The 18,380-nt window shown below is 38.8% G+C and overlaps 1 protein-coding gene across 1 annotated transcript; it reads right to left on the bottom strand.

The window, feature by feature from the left end:
- Positions 1-15,861, bottom strand: dnajc10 (DnaJ (Hsp40) homolog, subfamily C, member 10). Its single transcript, XM_059343402.1, has 25 exons — positions 15,793-15,861; positions 13,301-13,554; positions 12,979-13,141; positions 12,770-12,820; positions 12,358-12,440; positions 11,311-11,442; positions 10,323-10,416; positions 10,156-10,233; positions 8,785-8,828; positions 7,938-8,003; positions 6,859-6,924; positions 6,637-6,726; positions 6,371-6,481; positions 5,818-5,932; positions 4,819-4,946; positions 4,014-4,130; positions 3,819-3,920; positions 3,647-3,707; positions 2,984-3,078; positions 2,290-2,423; positions 2,018-2,071; positions 1,780-1,927; positions 1,468-1,590; positions 335-442; positions 1-256 (listed from the first exon to the last, which is right to left on the bottom strand). Exons 2-25 carry the CDS (start codon positions 13,505-13,507, stop codon positions 245-247), a joined length of 2,382 nt encoding a protein of 793 aa, XP_059199385.1. The 5' UTR covers positions 13,508-13,554; positions 15,793-15,861; the 3' UTR covers positions 1-244.
- Positions 15,862-18,380: the final 2,519 nt, after the last annotated feature.

Here is an 18,380-nt window from a genome sequence, read left to right as displayed (position 1 = left end):
TACAGTAGTCCCACAGTTTTACTTCATAGAGTAAATACAAACAATGGAGACAAAATAAAAAGACAAATAAAAACAAGGCAGAAGAGTTCAGTACATTCAGCAGGTAACAGTCTGTTAGTTACAGCTGCGTCTTCAAGGAGTGTTCACTGATTGGTCAATCACTGTGCCGGACCAATTAAAACCTCTGTCCCTCTCTGACCAATCAGATCGCTGGTCTTTGTCGTGGCAGCACCGGCTCAGATTATCAGAGTTCGTCCTACAGAGAGAAAACAGACCATGTGATCATTCTCCATGTTGTTTCTGTCTGATCTGTGTCTAAACTTTGTGTTTTTACCTTCTGTTTGTTGTGTAACCGTGGCGACAGCTGCTGTAGCCGCTGTGTGATGGTGTCGGCGATCACGTTTGCATCCCGGCTGTTGATGTATTCTCCATTGTGTTCATACTGTAAAACACACACGTACAGGTTTAGGCTTCATTCACTGACATTATAATACTTCTGTTGGTGTAAAGCTCTGAATGCTGATCTTTGCATTAATAAACATCAAAACGACTCAAGTCGAAGATTAAACATGTAGAAGCAGCATTTTAATGCAGCATAAATACAATATCTATAATGTCTAAATATGATAACTAATAATATCTGGTTGTCTGCTGCAACTTTAACTTCCTGTAAATCAACTGCAGACTATTATAAAGGAGGCCTATTATACATTTAATTATTTTCTCTCACATATAATGTGACAGTGTTAAATGTGTTTCTAATAGAGCAGTAAATGTCTGTAAAGTAATCCATGTGAGCAACAAACCTCAGATTAACTTCCATTCTAAATGCTTCACTTACAACTATTTTTTTCAAATTCTCAGCTCAAGCTGGCATCAGCTCCTTCATACTGCATATGTTTGGGTTTTTCTTTTAAATTAAAACATGCAAGCTTCAAGAAAAATCTGTCTCAATCAGGGAAACATATTTTAAAGCCTTATCATGTTTGTAATTTGCAAGCAGTGTTCATAGCGTCACTTTTAAAATATATTTAGCCTCATATTTCCTGCAACAATGATGAATGAAAATAAAAAAGTTGACTGTTATTCATGTCCATATAATATTTTGTTAAAGTTACAGAGAGCCACTTGCGGCTCTGGAGCCACAAGTTGTTTACACCTGTTCTGGTAAAACCTGAACATTTTAATGATAGGTCCTTCTAAAATCAAATAATTAAACATTTCTGACAAGGCGCTGTTACATTTTACTCATATTTTATGGATCTCTGATTCTGTTTTAGTTTGTTTTTATTTTCTATTCGCTCTTCAATGACTCTTTGTATTTCAGAGTAAGGTCTTCTGGTGCACTCAGGGGTTGGTTAGGGATTATCTCATGTTCTGGTGGAGTCCCTTAATGTGTGTGTGTGTGTGTGTGTGTGTGTGTGTGTGTGTGTGTGTGTGTGTGTGTGTGTGTGTGTGTGTGCTCACCCTCCTGGCTCCGAGGTACGGGTAGAATCTGACGGTGGGGTAGGCGGTGATTCCAGCTGATTGACAGGTCTGATAATGAGACTGACAGTCCACCTTCCCCGCTCGGACCTTCCCTTTAAGAACCTGTCACACACACACACACACACACACACACACACACAAACAGAACATCCTGATAAGAAACATCACTACACGGAAACCCTCTTCTATGAGTCTGTCAGTGTGCAGCTGGTAGAGTCTGCAGCCTCTCCACAGGAAACCACAGAGCAGAGATAGAAGATAAAAAGATTTAAAGAGAGAAACGTGTCTCACTCGAGCAAGGACTTCAAACTCTGGGGCGAAGTGTTGACAGGGTCCACACCAGGGGGCGTAGAAGTCCAGAACCCAGTGATCCTGACCGTTCAGAACCAGAGACCTGAAGGACTCGGGAGTCAGGTCGACGGACGCTCGGGGTAAAGAACTGGACAGACAAACAATCATCAGAACTAAAGGACTCCTCATCAACACAACCACTGAGTTATTTGACCAAATATTAAAGAGAGTGTCTCACCTCAGTGCCCATGACTTCAGTGAATGTGAATCTCTGTGCCAGCCGTTATAACTCCTGAGGAGACAAGCACCAGGATCAGAACTCTAACTATACAAGGGAAACTCTTCAGCTCACTGGTGTGAAGCAGCGTTCTGTTCTTCTTTTCTGTGCTGATGTACGTAGATGACACTAAACTTATCCAAGTCTGGGTGAACCAGTTTCACAACATGTCCCAGTATGTACAGCAGTATGTACAGTTTGAGTATTTGAGTGTTTTAGAGTGTGGTACCTACATGTAGCGGTCTGGCTGGCGGGCGTTGCCGGGGTAGAGGCGTATCTCCGGGTAGGCCCTGACGCCCTGACCCTGGCAGAAGGACTGGAACCGCTGACAGTCCACCGAACCAACCAGGATCTGACCAGACAGCATCTGGAGGAGAGACACACTAGTTACTCTTCTGTCTGCTGCTCAAACTGGATCTCTCCTGTGAACACCATGTCTAGCCTCACTGACAGCCTCACACATCCAGAATCAGTTGAAATGTTTGGGGTGTTGTCCTTCTGGAGGACTCAGTGTGTTTTAGTGTGCTGCCTCCAAAAAAAGGGAAATACTGCCGGCCTGAGCTTAGTACAGAGCCCTTAGGACAGTATTTCCTCATTTCTCTGCAGAATGTTTCTCCCAGAAGATGTAGAGACAAACAGAATGACGCTGTTGGTTTCCTGTACACAGCCCAGGTTGTTCCAGTGTGTGTGTGTAGTATGTACAGTAGTGTTCACTATAATATCAGTCCAATGTGACTAACCAGATTAATCCAGATTATTTTTTATTGCTACATGGTAAACAAGGTACCAGTAGCTGCAGTAGATTCTCAGAAACCAACCAGACCAGCATTGGTGATATGCAGCTCCCTGCACCTGGATTCATCCAGTTAGTCACATTGGACTGCTATTATTATATTGTATTATTGTCCTGTCTGTGCTGTGTTGTACCCGGGCCATGCGTCTCCACTCTGGCAGCAGAGCCTGACAGGGACCGCACCAGGGGGCGTAGAAGTCCACCGCCCAGATCTGCCCCTCCGCCCGGCCTGAGAGAAGACAAGAGGAGATCATTATTAACAACAATATCTTAAGGAACTTGAACAGACTGCTCTTACAACAGTTTGAGCTGAATCATTGTAATTGTTATCATCCACCCTTCCTCTGGGGTATTTCTGAACTATGAGCTCTGTTTCTAACATGTCGGTGGGTGAATTAAATAAAGGAGAACACATTCTTAAAGACTGCAGGAACACATTTCTGTTGTCAGCTGAAGTGCTGACAGTTTTTAGGTTTGAGACTTTTGGTTTTAACCAGAACACAGTGAATTATCTCTGGAGAACAAGGCTTCTGGTCAGGAATAAAACAATGTGACTCTTTGTTTCAGAGTCACGTCCTGCACACTCTACCAAGGCACCTCTCCTCACCTCAACCAGACAACGTTTAGCAAGAAAGAACGCATCAATCAACTGTAGTGTGTAGCATGCATGAGAGGGAAACACCAGAGAGTGATATCTGGACATTCTTCTGAAGATTCTGATGATGATTCCTATGATAAAGCAGCTTGTGTTTGTGCAACCAGCTCCTGGTCGGTCAGTTCCTGTTAACTGGTGTTACCTTTGACTCTCTGGCTGAAGCTGGAAGGATCCAGGACCACCACAGACGGGTTGACTAGATCCTGCAGAGACAGACAGGCCAGACGCTCTTTATTAGGTTGTTGAAGCCGTGAGAATCACTACGCTTATTGTTTTATTATGTTGTATGATTATGTCGTTGTATGTAGTCCTACCTGAATGAACTCCAGGATGCCGTCAGCAGAATGTTGGCCTTCATATTCATGAACAGAGGAGCCGTTAAAGATCACTGTGGTGGGGTACGCCTGGATATTATACTGCCAAACACAGAGAAAGATGAAACATGATCCACCTGTCTGTATGTACCAGTCTCTAGTTCATAATCACTGTGAGAGTCCAGATGTGCTCACCATAGAGCAGAGGCTGTGGTGGATGGTACAGTCCAGAGTGCCAAACTTCATCTGTCCAGCCAACTGGATGGAAGCTTTCCTGAGTTCAGGCAGTAAGGCTCGGCACGGAGGACACCACTGCACACATGAAGAAACATTTAGTAAAAGCTGCAGGAGGCAGCAAATGAATGGCCAGGTCTCTGTAGAAACTAAATGCAACTCAATGCAATGGAAACAGACTTTATTTCATCACTTCAAGTGCTGCAAACTGATGAGGAGACTGTAACAAAGAAAGAGTAATATTTTCATCATTTCCCACATCATTTTCTATTGTTTGAGCTTTGACTGGAGCTCTCCTGACGACTGCATCATTTTGTGTCTTCTTCTTCTTCTGCAGTGGTGCAACAGGCACGGACTGAAGAATCTGTTACTGGTGCACTCCCAATATTCACAAAACAGTAGCTGATGGAAACACACTTTCATTAGCCTTTTCTTCTGACAATCTTCTGGAAATTCAGTTAGAGTTTGCATAAAATGTTGATATAAAGTCAACTAAGTAATCTAAGTAATCAGCTCTGACTGGACAGTTTTTCCTCCCATACTGGCTGTTTGTGTTGTAGGTGTGACACCATCACCACCCTGAAGGTAAACAGAGAGTCAGACAGGTGGAGAACTAAACTATCTGAGGTTAAATCAGTAGTGACGTAGAGTTTCCACCTGTATACTTCTGATGCTGGGAGGGTTTTTCTGTCCCTGCAGGTGAGACATTGAGTCTCATGAACATTATCTCAAGCTGAGCTTCTATATCAGGTCATTATTTACTAACCGGGGCAAAGAAGTCCACCAGCCAGGGCTCCTTCCTGTCGGAGGGAAAGTTGTCGGGTCTCAGAGTCGTCACATGAGCACGGACGCTGTCCTTCGCAAAACCCACAATGTTGTACAACACGTCTTTACCTACAGACAGACAGACAGACAGACAGACAGGCAGACAGACAGACAGACAGACAGACAGACAGACAGACAGACAGACAGGCAGACAGGCAGACAGACAATTAATCGATCAGTGACTCAACAGGCAACTGTTTTACTAATCTGTTATTCGCCTCAAAAACGTGGTGCTCTCCAAATATTTATACTGTTTTTCTGAGACTTCAGTGACATTAAAGTGAATATCTTTGGTCAGAAAGAACAAGTCTTTTAAAGACGTCACCTTGGAATTTGGGAAATTGAAATTAACATTTTTTCTCTTCTTTTTCTGGCATCTTATAGACCATACAATCGGTTGATTAATGAAAATAATTGTTGCAGCAAGCAGGCATACACATATTCTATACCTATCAACATCAGAACAATTTCTATCTAAATAAATAGAAAAACATGGCAGAGCTGCAGGTGAGGTGGAGGAAGTGAAAGCTGTGGTTGAACCAGCAAGACTGACATGAGAACATATTCATTACGGTTCCATAGGGACAAATTTCTGAATAATTGAGGACCATAAATAATAATCCTTATGTTGTTTTTTCCAATTGTCATAGCTAGAGACCTACAGCTGCAGCTAATCTAGTTGATTCAGCAAAAGCTTCACAGAATTGAGCCACTTAAAGTGATTGTTTACCGTCTCTAGTTTTCTGGAGAAAACAACAGAGCTCACACCAAAAAAATGTGATTTTTGTTTTGTTTTTTTAGTAACTTTAGTAACTTTTCATGGCCCTCCATCTGCTAGATTTTAAGAGATTTAGGAGCATAACTCTGACCTGCAATATAATAGTACAACAGACAATATACAGTAGAACACAGAAGGAGAGTAAAGTAGTGCGTGACTGACCGTGGTGGATCTCAAAGTCGTGGATGCCCAGTCCTTTGAAGACGGCCACGCACGGCTGATGGATGTACAGAGACCGACACAAGGAGGACTCTGCTACACAGTCCACTCTACCAACCTGCAGACAGACAGGCAGACAGACAGCTGGAGATACAGGCAGACAGACAGCTGGAGATACAGGCAGACAGACAGCTGGAGATACAGGCCAGAAAGACATGTAGACAACAGACAGACAGACAGACAGACAGACAGCTGGAGCTACAGGCAGACATACAGACAGAGAGAGAGACAGACAGACAGACAGACAGCTGGAGCTACAGGCAGACATACAGACAGAGAGAGAGACAGACATACAGACAGAGAGAGAGACAGACATACAGACAGAGAGAGAGACAGACAGACAGACAGACAGACAGAGAGAGAGACAGACATACAGACAGAGAGAGAGACAGACAGACAGACAGACAGACAGCTGGAGCTACAGGCAGACATACAGACAGAGAGAGAGACAGACAGACAGACAGACAGACAGACAGACAGACAGACAGACGGGTACCTGTATGTGGTCATTTCGGAGCAGAGCTTGTAGCTTCTTGTACTCGTTGGAGGCGGGGCTTCTGTCTCCAAAGGTAAAGCTGACCAACCAGCGATGATGGGCCAGCTTCCTCTGGGGACCACCAGTTACATCATTAATATACATATACATGATTACTTAATATACATGATTATTTAATAAACATGATTAGGGGCTGATGTGACCATCAAAGTTGTATATATATATATATATATATATATATATATACACGTATATTCAGTGTGTACCTGGAAGTTCTCGCTGGTCAGCAGCTCCAGATCAGCCAGATGGTTAATGGCCTGATTGTAAATCTCTCGACTGTCCAAAGTATTCAGCCACTGGAAAATACAAATACACATACAGTATTAAAATACACACAGTGAGTCAGTGCTGCAGTACTACCACACAGTATTACTACAGACAGTACAACACTGTCAAACATACAGACAGTAATGTGTTTGGTGTCGTACCAATACGCTGCCTTCCTGATCCAGAGAACTCCCAGGGGGGAACAAAGCCGTCGCTCCAGTGGTCACCTGGAACACAGCAGAGAGTTAAAGAGTTACACACTACTACTGGAACACAGCAGAGAGTTACACACTACTACTGGAACACAGCAGAGAGTTAAAGAGTTACACACTACTACTGGAACACAGCAGAGTTACACACTACTACTGGAACACAGCAGAGAGTTAAAGAGTTACACACTACTACTGGAACACAGCAGAGAGTTAAAGAGTTACACACTATTACTGGAACACAGCAGAGAGTTAAAGAGTTACACACTACTACTGGAACACAGCAGAGAGTTAAAGAGTTACACACTATTACTGGAACACAGCAGAGAGTTAAAGAGTTACACACTACTACTGGAACACAGCAGAGAGTTAAAGAGTTACACACTACTACTGAGACACAGCAGAGAGTTACACACTACTACTGGAACACAGCAGAGAGTTAAAGAGTTACATACTACTACTGGAACACAGCAGAGAGTTAAAGAGTTACACACTACTACTGGAACACAGCAGAGAGTTAAAGAGTTACACACTACTACTGAGACACAGCAGAGAGTTACACACTACTACTGAGACACAGCAGAGAGTTACACACTACTACTGGAACACAGCAGAGAGTTAAAGAGTTACATACTACTACTGGAACACAGCAGAGAGTTAAAGAGTTACACACTACTACTGGAACACAGCAGAGTTACACACTACTACTGGAACACAGCAGAGAGTTAAAGAGTTACACACTACTACTGGAACACAGCAGAGTTACACACTACTACTGGAACACAGCAGAGAGTTAAGGAGTTACACACTACTACTGAAACACAGCAGAGAGTTACACACTACTACTGGAACACAGCAGAGAGTTACACACTACTACTGGAACACAGCAGAGTTACACACTACTACTGGAACACAGCAGAGTTACACACTACTACTGGAACACAGCAGAGAAGAACCATGGGAGTCTATTCAACACAAACTTGTTAATATCTGACTGTATACTGTATATATTTATATCTCACTAGTCTCACCTGGAAACTGTCACAGAGTGGTTCCTGTGTGGAGCAGTCAACCCATCCCACCTTCACCAGACCATCCTACACACACACACACACACACACACACACACACACACACACACACACACAGTAAATACATTAGTAACTGGTATAACCACATGTTCTGCTGACACAGAACTGGAGAAAGTGAAGCATTTCTTGTTTAATGTTCCATAACATTAATATTACTACACGACTTTCTGTAACATGACTTAATAAAGTTAAATTAATGTGATCTGAATCTTGACAAACAGCATTTTCCATACATTACAGATAATTTGGGGAATGGAGATTTTAGTAGATATTAGTGGTTATATGTCATTTGTTTTAGTCAAGTTGAAGCTATGAATGAAATTGTACCATAAAGCTAGATAGTATGTTCTTCATTTATTTACTGCTCAATTGAGAATTACATTTAGCTGAAGTCTCCTCCAGGAACTGGAAGGAGGCTCGGCTGATTGTGGAACCTCAGATTCAGGAGGACCAATGCTTCCGTCCTGTCCGTGGGACAGCGGACCAGCTCTTTACCCTCCCAGACTCCTGGAGGGCTCATGAGAGTCTGCTCCTCCACTCTACATGTGTTTGGTGGATTGTTTGATGGATGATCTCTAAATATCTCTTTAGGCTTCTAAAAATTAACTAAATAAAACTTGTGTTTCTCTCACATAGCAACCACTGGTCTAGTTACCCTGCAGCCTCACTCACTGAAAGTGTTGCAGCTTTTCTCCAATATAAAACTCAGCCTTTTTTACCTAAGTTAATTAATTTCTGTCACTATTAGCAGAGGAGATGGAAACTAATATGACTGCTAGGTTCTCACCAACATCCCAGCCAGCTTCTGTCTGGTTTTAGACTCCAGGCAATCTGAGAGAGAGAGAGACACATGATGACATCATGACAGGTCAGGGTTCTGCACACACACCTGCCCATATAAGGACACTTCAAAATATTAGAATAGCATGAAAAAGTTAAATATTTTAGAGTGAAATATTTCAAGCCTGTTTTTCTTGTAATTTTGATGATTCTGGCTTAGAGAGAATGAAAACCCAAAACTCTGTCTCAGAAAATTTGAATATAGTGAAAAAGTTCAATAACAAACTCCCCATAGGAGTCTATGGGCTGTTGTCAAGAGGAAGCTGAGAGACTCCAGACAGCAGATGATGCTATCAGAGCAACATGGTGCTGTAGGCTGATCTCCTCCATGCACCAAGTATTAATGCACTAATTCATGATTCAGAAGGAGCCCAACCAAGTGTTGATGGAGAGAAATTAACACTCTGTTCAGGAGCAAGACATTTGAGTTTAAAATATCTTTTTATTTTATTGAGCTCATGTAATATTCAATTTTTTTGAGACACTGAGTTTTGTGTTTTCATTATCTGTAAGCCAGAATCATTACAATTACAATAAAAACAGGCTTGAAATATTTCACTCTGTGTAATGAATCTATATAATATACGAGTTTCACTTTCTGAAATGCTTGACAAAATATATTGAACTTTTTCATGAGATTCTAATCTTTAGAGATGTAGCTGTAGACAGACATGTGACTGGATGATATACAGGAGAACTCTCAGGTGAAAACTATCATATTATAAACTATGATATTATAAACCATCCTATTATAAACTATCATATTATAAACTATGATATTATAAACTATGATATTATAAACCATCCTATTATAAACTATGATATTATAAACTATGATATTATAAACCATCCTATTATAAACCATCATATTATAAACCATCATATTATAAACTATCATATTATAAACTATCATATTATAAACCATCATATTATAAACTATCATATTATAAACCATCATATTATAAACCATCATATTATAAACCATCATATTATAAACTATCATATTATAAACCATCATATTATAAACCATCATATTATAAACTATCATATTATAAACCATCATATTATAAACCATCATATTATAAACTATCATATTATAAACTATCATATTATAAACCATCATATTATAAACCATCATATTATAAACTATCATATTATAAACTATCATATTATAAACCATCATATTATAAACTATCATATTATAAACCATCATATTATAAACTATCATATTATAAACCATCATATTATAAACCATCATATTATAAACCATCATATTATAAACCATCATATTATAAACTATGATATATATGATTCGTACCTCCGGTGTCGGAGCAGAAGGTGATGAGCCAGCCAATCCCTGACGAGTACGCTTTCTCTATCTCGCTGAACACGTTACCTGACAGGAAACACAACCACAGAGTCACTAACTGATGATGAGGAAGATCAACAGAGGAGATATGAAGAGTAAATATGATAATGGAGCACCTTGCCACAGCTCAGTGATGGTGGTGGTGATGAGCTTCATGGAGAAACGGACCAGGTTCTCTTTAGAACGTTCCCCGTTAAACTTCTCTGGTCTCTGCAGGAACAAACAATGTGATCAATAGAGGAATCAATTCAGCAGCAACATTCATCCAGACTAATAACAGCACATCATGTTTTATTCTTATCACTGCAAGGTATTTACTTTCATTTCACTTTCTGTATTTTATTTTCATTTTAACCTTGTAACTTGTTGGATTTTTTAGCTTTTAAATGTATTTATTTTCAGATAAAGTACTTGTCTGATTTAATTACATTACATTCTTGAATTATTTTTATTCCTGTTTCAACCACGATAAGCACTCTGTAACTTAATAAAGTTTATTATATCATAATTATAATGTAAATAAAGAAAAACACCTGATGCTCTCTAAGTAATCACATCAGTGAAATCTAAATTAGGAGAAAATGTTTACAACATATTTGATGCAATTCATTCTGGTCTAATTTATCTCTCTCTCTCTATATATATATATATATACATATTTTTTTCTAAATGTTATATATTTATCTATTAAATATTTTATTTGATCATATATTCTTTCTTTTTTTACATTTATTTCTTTATTTGTTTTTCAGTTGAATTATATTACTTTTTTTTTTTTAAAGTTTAATGAATGCATGTTAAATAATCTTAAACTTTAAAAAAGTGACCAGAATATTAGTGATTATAGTTTTTTCCATAATAAACAGCCTGCTGCAGGTTGTTGGAGTGTTCTCCTGTAAACAGGAAGAAGATCAGATGAAACGACAGCAGAGAGGAAACTTTAACATGTTCCAGCTGATTAACCTGATTAACTCTCTCCACTCACTGAACCAGTCATGTGACCAGTCATGTGATCAGTCATGTGACCAGTCATGTGATCAGTCATGTGATGAGTCATGTGACCAGTCATGTGACCAGTCATGTGACCAGTAGAATGAAGCAGACCTGTCCTGCTCTGTAGATGTAGAGGCTGGGGTAGCTGTTGATGCCTTTACTCCTGCAGAGGTGGTTGTTGTCTCCACAGTTCACCGCTCCGATCCTCAGCACGCCGTCCATCTCTTTGGCAAACTCCCTCCACTGAGACACAGACAGGTTATTTAGAGAGACAGACAGCAGAACAGACCAACACCAGCCTGTCTGTTGTTCTACTGAAGACAGTGTCCTCCTTCCTAAATATACAACAGAGTCTCTAGTGGATAAATAAACAGGCAAAAGATTTTCAAAAAGGGAAATGGGGCTCAAAAGGACAGATTCAATAAAAAAAAAGATCTTAGAGTGAAAATAAAGGATGATAAAGACTACAGAGAGCAGCAAGGTGTTGTATTTCCAGTGTTCAGTGTGTTTCTGTGTGTGTTTCTATGTGTGTTTCTGTGTGTGTTTCTATGTGTGTTTCTGTGTGTGTTTCTGTGTGTGTTTCTACGTGTGTTTCTGTGTGTGTTTCTGTGTGTGTTTCTACGTGTGTTTCTACGTGTGTTTCTATGTGTGTTTCTACGTGTGTTTCTGTGTGTGTTTCTATGTGTGTTTCTGTGTGTGTTTCTATGTGTGTTTCTGTGTGTGTTTCTGTGTGTGTTTCTGTGTGTGTTTCTGTGTGTGTTTCTATGTGTGTTTCTGTGTGTGTTTCTGTGTGTGTTTCTACGTGTGTTTCTGTGTGTGTTTCTGTGTGTGTTTCTATGTGTGTTTCTGTGTGTGTTTCTGTGTGTGTTTCTGTGTGTGTTTCTGTGTGTGTTTCTATGTGTGTTTCTGTGTGTGTTTCTATGTGTGTTTCTATGTGTGTTTCTGTGTGTGTTTCTGTGTGTGTTTATATGTGTGTTTCTATGTGTGTTTCTATGTGTGTTTCTGTGTGTGTTTCTGTGTGTGTTTCTGTGTGTGTTTCTGTGTGTGTTTCTGTGTGTGTTTCTGTGTGTGTTTCTGTGTGTGTTTCTGTGTGTGTTTCTGTGTGTGTTTCTGTGTGTGTTTCTGTGTGTGTTTCTGTGTTTGGAGGTGTCGTGTTACCGTTGGAGCCAGCTGGTGACAGTGTGAACATCGTGGGAAATAAAAGTTGATGAACCAGATTTCTCCAGAGTTCACTGCTGCCTCTGAAACACACAAACACACAAACACACAACAATCAGCATCTGTCTGCCTGTTAACTGCTGCTTCACACACTCACAGTCATGTTTTAGTGCCGTCTGGGGCCCCGAGTCTCAGCAGACGTTATTAAATGCATGTTTTCTGTCTCAAAACATAGAAATATTGCAAGAATTCCCATCTTTAAGTGGTTACACCTCCAGTATGGATGGAGTGCTCAGCTGGAAGGAAACAGGTGGTTTACATGACACTGAAGAGAATATTTACAGCATGAACAGAAAGCCTCGCTGCTTTTAAAGACGTGTTAAAGGTGTTATGGGAAAATTGTGGCTCTTACCAAAATCTCCACTGTCCAACGTGATGATCTCCAAATCATCATCGTAGATTCCTGCAGAGAAAGGAGAATTTAATGAGTTAAATCAGCCTGTGGTTTTATAATCTAGTGCTTTAATGTCCTGTTGTGGCTTCAATACAGAATAAAACACAAACATATGACAGATATGACAGATATGACAGATATGAGAGATATTTATGGTGGACACTCACCAAAGTCGTAGCGGTAGAAGTTCCAGCTCTCGTAGCCTCCCTGCTGCTGCTCGTCCAATCCCTTTTCTCCATATTTATCATATTTCTTTCGTAGGTCTTCGTCTTTTAGAACCTCGTAGGCTCGGTTCACCTTCAGGAACTTCTCGTGTGCTGACGGGTCGCCCTGAAACAAAACTCTGATCAGGGAGTTTCATACACTGGCAGGAGTTATCAGGGTTTGAGGGGCATCTCCAGGGTTTCAGCAGGGATTCTATGTATTCTGTATGATTATCTGGAGTGTTTGAGGTGAGATGAAGGTTGTATCTGAGTGTTTTGAACTCACAGGGTTCTTGTCGGGGTGCATGGTGAGCGCCAGCTTCTTGAAGCCCTGTCGGATCTCTCTGGTGGAGGCCTCCCTGCTGACTCCCAGCAGCTTGTAGTAGTCGGTGCTCTCGGCCCAGACCGCCGCCAGCAGGACGCCGAGGAGCATCGCCACGGTAACCAGAGCGGAGCGAGGCCGCTGAAGCCCACGGACGACCCGGCAGCCCATCACCAGTTCTCCCAGTGCAACCACAGCCAGCAGCAGAGGACCAGCAGCTGGAACACACAGATTCAATATTTAATAAGCAGCAGGTTTTACTGCTCTGCAGTGAAGAAGGTAAATGAGATGAGCAAACAGAAGGAGGCGTCGCTGAACAGCCAGCATGGCGTGGTACCACCTCGTAGCTTTAGCTGCTTTGCTAACAAATGATCTGCCAGTATTTCTTCCAAGTTATTGTTGCCTGAATTTTCAAATCTTCAAATCCAAGAAAAGTTGTAAAAGATTTCACACTGTGACTCTGAGTGAACTCCCCCGACTCCTTCATTATTCTTCTGGAATTGCAGTTTATTTACTGTATTTTTGTCATGACTTAGCACTCAAAATGCCATTTTTCTTATTATCCAATCCAATCCAATCCCCTTTATTTATATAGCACAATTTTAGCAAACACAAGGTTTCCAAAGTGCTGCACAAACAATAAATACATAACACAATACAAAGAGATGTAGTAAACAATAGAACAGTAAGATGCAATAACATAAAATAAATTAAAAATGGGATAGAAATAAATAAAATAAAATGTAAAATGTACTGCCCGCACAAAATAAAATATGCATGAATACAATAAAAACAAAAAAAAATCATAAAATCAACACTCTACGTGGTGTTAAAAGCCAACGAGAAGAGGTGGGTTTTAAGAAGAGATTTAAAATGAGACAGTGAGGAAACTGTCTGATGTGCAGCGGCAATTCATTCCACAGTTTTTATATTTACTATGTCCTGCAGCTGTCCTTACACAGTCCTTACTGCTATTCATTCCACAGTTTTTATATTCACTATGTCCTGCAGCTGTCCTTACACAGTCCTTACTGCTATTCATTCCACAGTTTTTATATTTACTATGTCCTTACACAGTCCTTACTGCTGCATGCAGTTGGAACACACTTCAGAACAGCCAGAGAAGCTTTCTGGCGTGCTGTAAAATGCAACCAGGTGTGGTAGGACATCCTGGTATTGCATCATGTTTAGGGACAGACTCATTATTTTTCTGGCAGACTGAACCGTATGGTGGCATGCGTTGGAATTCACCTTTATTTCTTCTAGTAGGACAAAGAAGCTCATACAGACCTTCAGCTAGAGAGAACATACTGTTACATGCTCATGTCTATTGAAAGAGGTATTTATTTATTTATTGGTGGCTGTAAGCTGGAATTCCTGCTCATCCTGCACAAGTTTCAGCAGTCTGAGTTAGAAAAAGCAAGAGGTTTCTTGCAGAATTCACACTATTTTTAATACCAACTTCCTTGTTTGTGGTTCTTTAGTGAGCAGTAGTGGGGGACAGTAAGAGAGGACATGTTGGAATAAAAAGGACTGCACCCCATCTGCTTTTCTGATGACTTTATAAAAATCCTTTTAGGGATAACTTTAGGGTGAATATGTGCAGGAGAACTGATTACAGCCTTCCAACAGCTGTTCAACAGTCGATGAGGCTTGTAAATGTGTGAATATGTAATATTTAAATAGAGTTTTTCCTTCTGCTCTGACCTGGAGGCTTGAAGGAGTGAAACATTATTTTTTGTTACCAACAAATTGGCACAACACAACACAAAAACCTGTCAAACTTAAAGTCACACTTTACCCACAAAATGACCATCTGTTCACCTATTATTGACCCAGTGTTTCCTTGAATTCTCACATGTGTAAATCAACATTTACTACAATAATTCAGATTAACACTGGGTTTGTAATTAACAGGACAAAATGTTCTTTTAAGTAGAAACTTTGGATTGACGTCAGTAGAGATGTCTGTCCTCCAACATAGAGCACATTCCCAGTTAATTAATACAGCAGGATCTCATATTAACAAACAGAATTATTGACAATTTACAAAAAAAATGCATTAAAGGAAATCAAACAATTCTGAGGAAAAACATGTGAATTGAGTTTGGATATTCTGAAGATAATCAGCAGGAAAATACATAAAATACTGTATATAACATATTTATGACGTCATGTTAAAGCTCTCTTATTTATACCACCGGGTGTCCATATGATCCAAATCTTAAATTGATCAGATTTTGGGTTTTTATTGACCCAGCAGAAAAGCTAAAATGAGCTAAGCTAAGCTAGCTAGCTAGCTCAGTCAGAAGCAACTTACAACCTGCTAGTTAGCTAATTAGCTGATTAGCTTCACGGCGACATTATTCTACCTGCAGCGTGTTTGTGGAGCCAAAGATCACCTTTTATCTTTAATTTATCAAAGTTTGCATCAGATTTAAACAGCAGCTTTTTACCTTAGACGTGTCTCAACTTTTAAAAGCCTGCAGCTGAGGATCCGCATCAGGGTCCGGCTCGGACCGGCATCAAGCTCACCACAACAACACGCTCCACTTCCGTTACAGCGTTTCACAATAAAGGCCACACAGAGAACAGGGGTGGAAGAATAATACAGATCCTTTACTTGAGTAAAAGTTTGAATACCACACCAAGGTTATAATAGTTTTGGATTTTTCATTAGTTTTAGTTTTAATTTCGTTGTGAATTTTTGTTTTCAGATTCAGTTAGTTTTAGTTAGTTTTTAGAGTGAGTTTTCTAGTTTTAATTTAGTTTTTATTTTTTGAAAATGCTTAGTTTTAGTTTAGTTTTTATTAGTTTTAGTGTTAGTTTTAGTTTTTTGTAATGGGCTATGTGTTGGGTGCCAGATTCAAAGTGGTCATAATAAATGTTTCCTTTATTTCCTTTGGTTTATCATCTCAGCCCCAATAAAGTTATTAACTGTTTTGTATTTTGGTTCTAGTGTAAACATCCCAGTCTCAGTAAACATATTCACCATGTGTTGCATGTTCAAATAGAAACACTGAATTATGAATGAAAAAAGTTAACAAAAACGAAAACTAAGGACATTTTCACTATAATTTTAGTTAGTTTTAGTTAGTTTTGTAACCACACAATACAGTTTCAGTTAGTTATCGTTTTTTAAAAAACTCTAGTTTTTATTTTTATTTCAGTTAACGAAAATGTTTTTTCAATTCTAGTTTTCGTTATTTCGTTAGTTTTCGTTAACGATAATAACCTTGTACCACACTGTGGAAATATCTCATTACAAGTAAAAGTCCTGTATTCAAAGCCTTACTTACATATAAATGTAAGAGTTATCAGCAAAATGTACTAAAAGTACTTAAAGTATTGATAATGCTATAAAATGTTCCTGTCAGTGTTTTACTATTATTCGTGGTGTTATTGGATTAATATTATTGCGTTATTAGTTTTTTTTTCTTCTACTATTATTACTATTTTTACTATACTCATTGGTATCAACTTGTTTTTTATATTAGCTTTCAACCTTTTTTGTATATTTGATGTGATTTGTCTGATGTAATTAGGAGTGAAAAGCACTTGTGACCGTTTTCAAAGGCACTATATAAATAAAGTTAATTATTATTATTATTATTATTATTATTATTATTATTATTATCATCATCATTATTAGTATTGTCTCTCTTATAAGTTAATTTCTTACTATTTCAGAAAACAATAAATGAAAAAAAACTTTTGTGTTTGCGCTTTTATTTTGATAAAAGGAAAGTTACATTTCCCGGGAATATTTTAACTGAATGCGTTAACTTGACGGCACTCAGGAGGCGTGAGTCGCATTCCGATGACGAAAACAGGTGCGTTCAGGGCCACACGTTTCCAATCAAACAATACAAAAAATGGCCAATATCAACAGAATGAGGTAAAAGCTATTCTTATTGATTTTTTAAAAACTTGTTTTAATTTTATAACTCTTACTATGCATGTTTTATTTCTTTCTGTATTCATGTGCACTACTTTGGTCCTTGTGCTGTCGCAACAGCTTCATTAATGGTTCTCTTATATTTTCTCAGATGAAGATCTAAAAACAAATGACCTGGAAAATTATATGTAAAAGGATTGATTCGCTGTTTTTGAGTCTATTTTAAATAATAATCAACTGTAAGATTGTACACATGAATATACTTTTAATTTACTAGCCTTTAATTTAAATTACTGTATTACTGTATTGTTTATTTGTATGATACATGTATTCAAATATTTTATTGTATTATTGTCTTGTCTACTACTCTATAAGGATTTTGATACTGTGTTCTGCCTGCTGTATAGTTTGTAAATTTGATAATCAATAAAGGGGAGTTGATTCATAAATCCTGTCATGTAAATTACTGCTACTGGGATTGGGACTGTGGTTATAATCATAATATTATAATCATGGAGTATGCATGAAGGCATGTGGGTGTTTATTTAGAACAAACTTGGAAAACTTAAACTTTTAACCTTTTGCTTATACAGATACATCTCATAAAAATGGAATACCATGAAATAGTTCAATATTTTTTGTCAATCATGTCAGAAAGTGAAACTTTCAAGCCTGTTTTAGTCCTTTAAATCAGGACTAAAAACACTATAGTTTACTGCAGCGTACTCTTAACTTTAACACTTGTCTGCTCTACTCTACTGCCATTACTTTTTAACTACACAATGTTTGACTTGTGCTTTTTATTATTTTATCTCTTTTCTTATCCTGCTGTATCTTCCCTGTTTTAATTGACTGTTTTTACTGTTTTCAATTGTGTCTTGCTGTTTTTAATGTGTATGTAAAGCACTTTGAATTACCTTGTGTTGAATTGTGCTATACAAATAAACTTGCCTTGCCTTTCTTGTAATTTTGATGATTCTGGTCTAGAGACATCTTCAGAGTGTCCTTCACAGAAAGAGAAGTTTAAGTTTATGTCTTTCTTAAATCGTTGTAAAAAAAAAAAAATAAATAAACTTTAGATGGGTAAATTCTGTGAATTTAAATCTGGTGTTACGAGATAAATGTAAAAGACAGACTCCCTGAACG

This window comes from Centropristis striata, chromosome 10 (genome assembly GCF_030273125.1).
Source record: "Centropristis striata isolate RG_2023a ecotype Rhode Island chromosome 10, C.striata_1.0, whole genome shotgun sequence".
Taxonomy (NCBI): Eukaryota; Metazoa; Chordata; class Actinopteri; order Perciformes; family Serranidae; genus Centropristis; species Centropristis striata.
This window is presented reverse-complemented; position numbering and strand designations above follow the sequence as displayed.

Coding starts and splice junctions, on each gene's coding strand:
- dnajc10 (XM_059343402.1), bottom strand. CDS start 13,507: ATGGGCTGCCGGGTCGTCCGTGGGCTTCAGCGGCCTCGCTCCGCTCTG. Junction 8,004..8,784: donor AGAAGCTGGCTGGGATGTTG/GTGAGAACCTAG, acceptor GTGTGTGTGTAG/GATGGTCTGGTGAAGGTGGG. Junction 1,928..2,017: donor CTGAAGTCATGGGCACTGAG/GTGAGACACTCT, acceptor TTGTCTGTCCAG/TTCTTTACCCCGAGCGTCCG.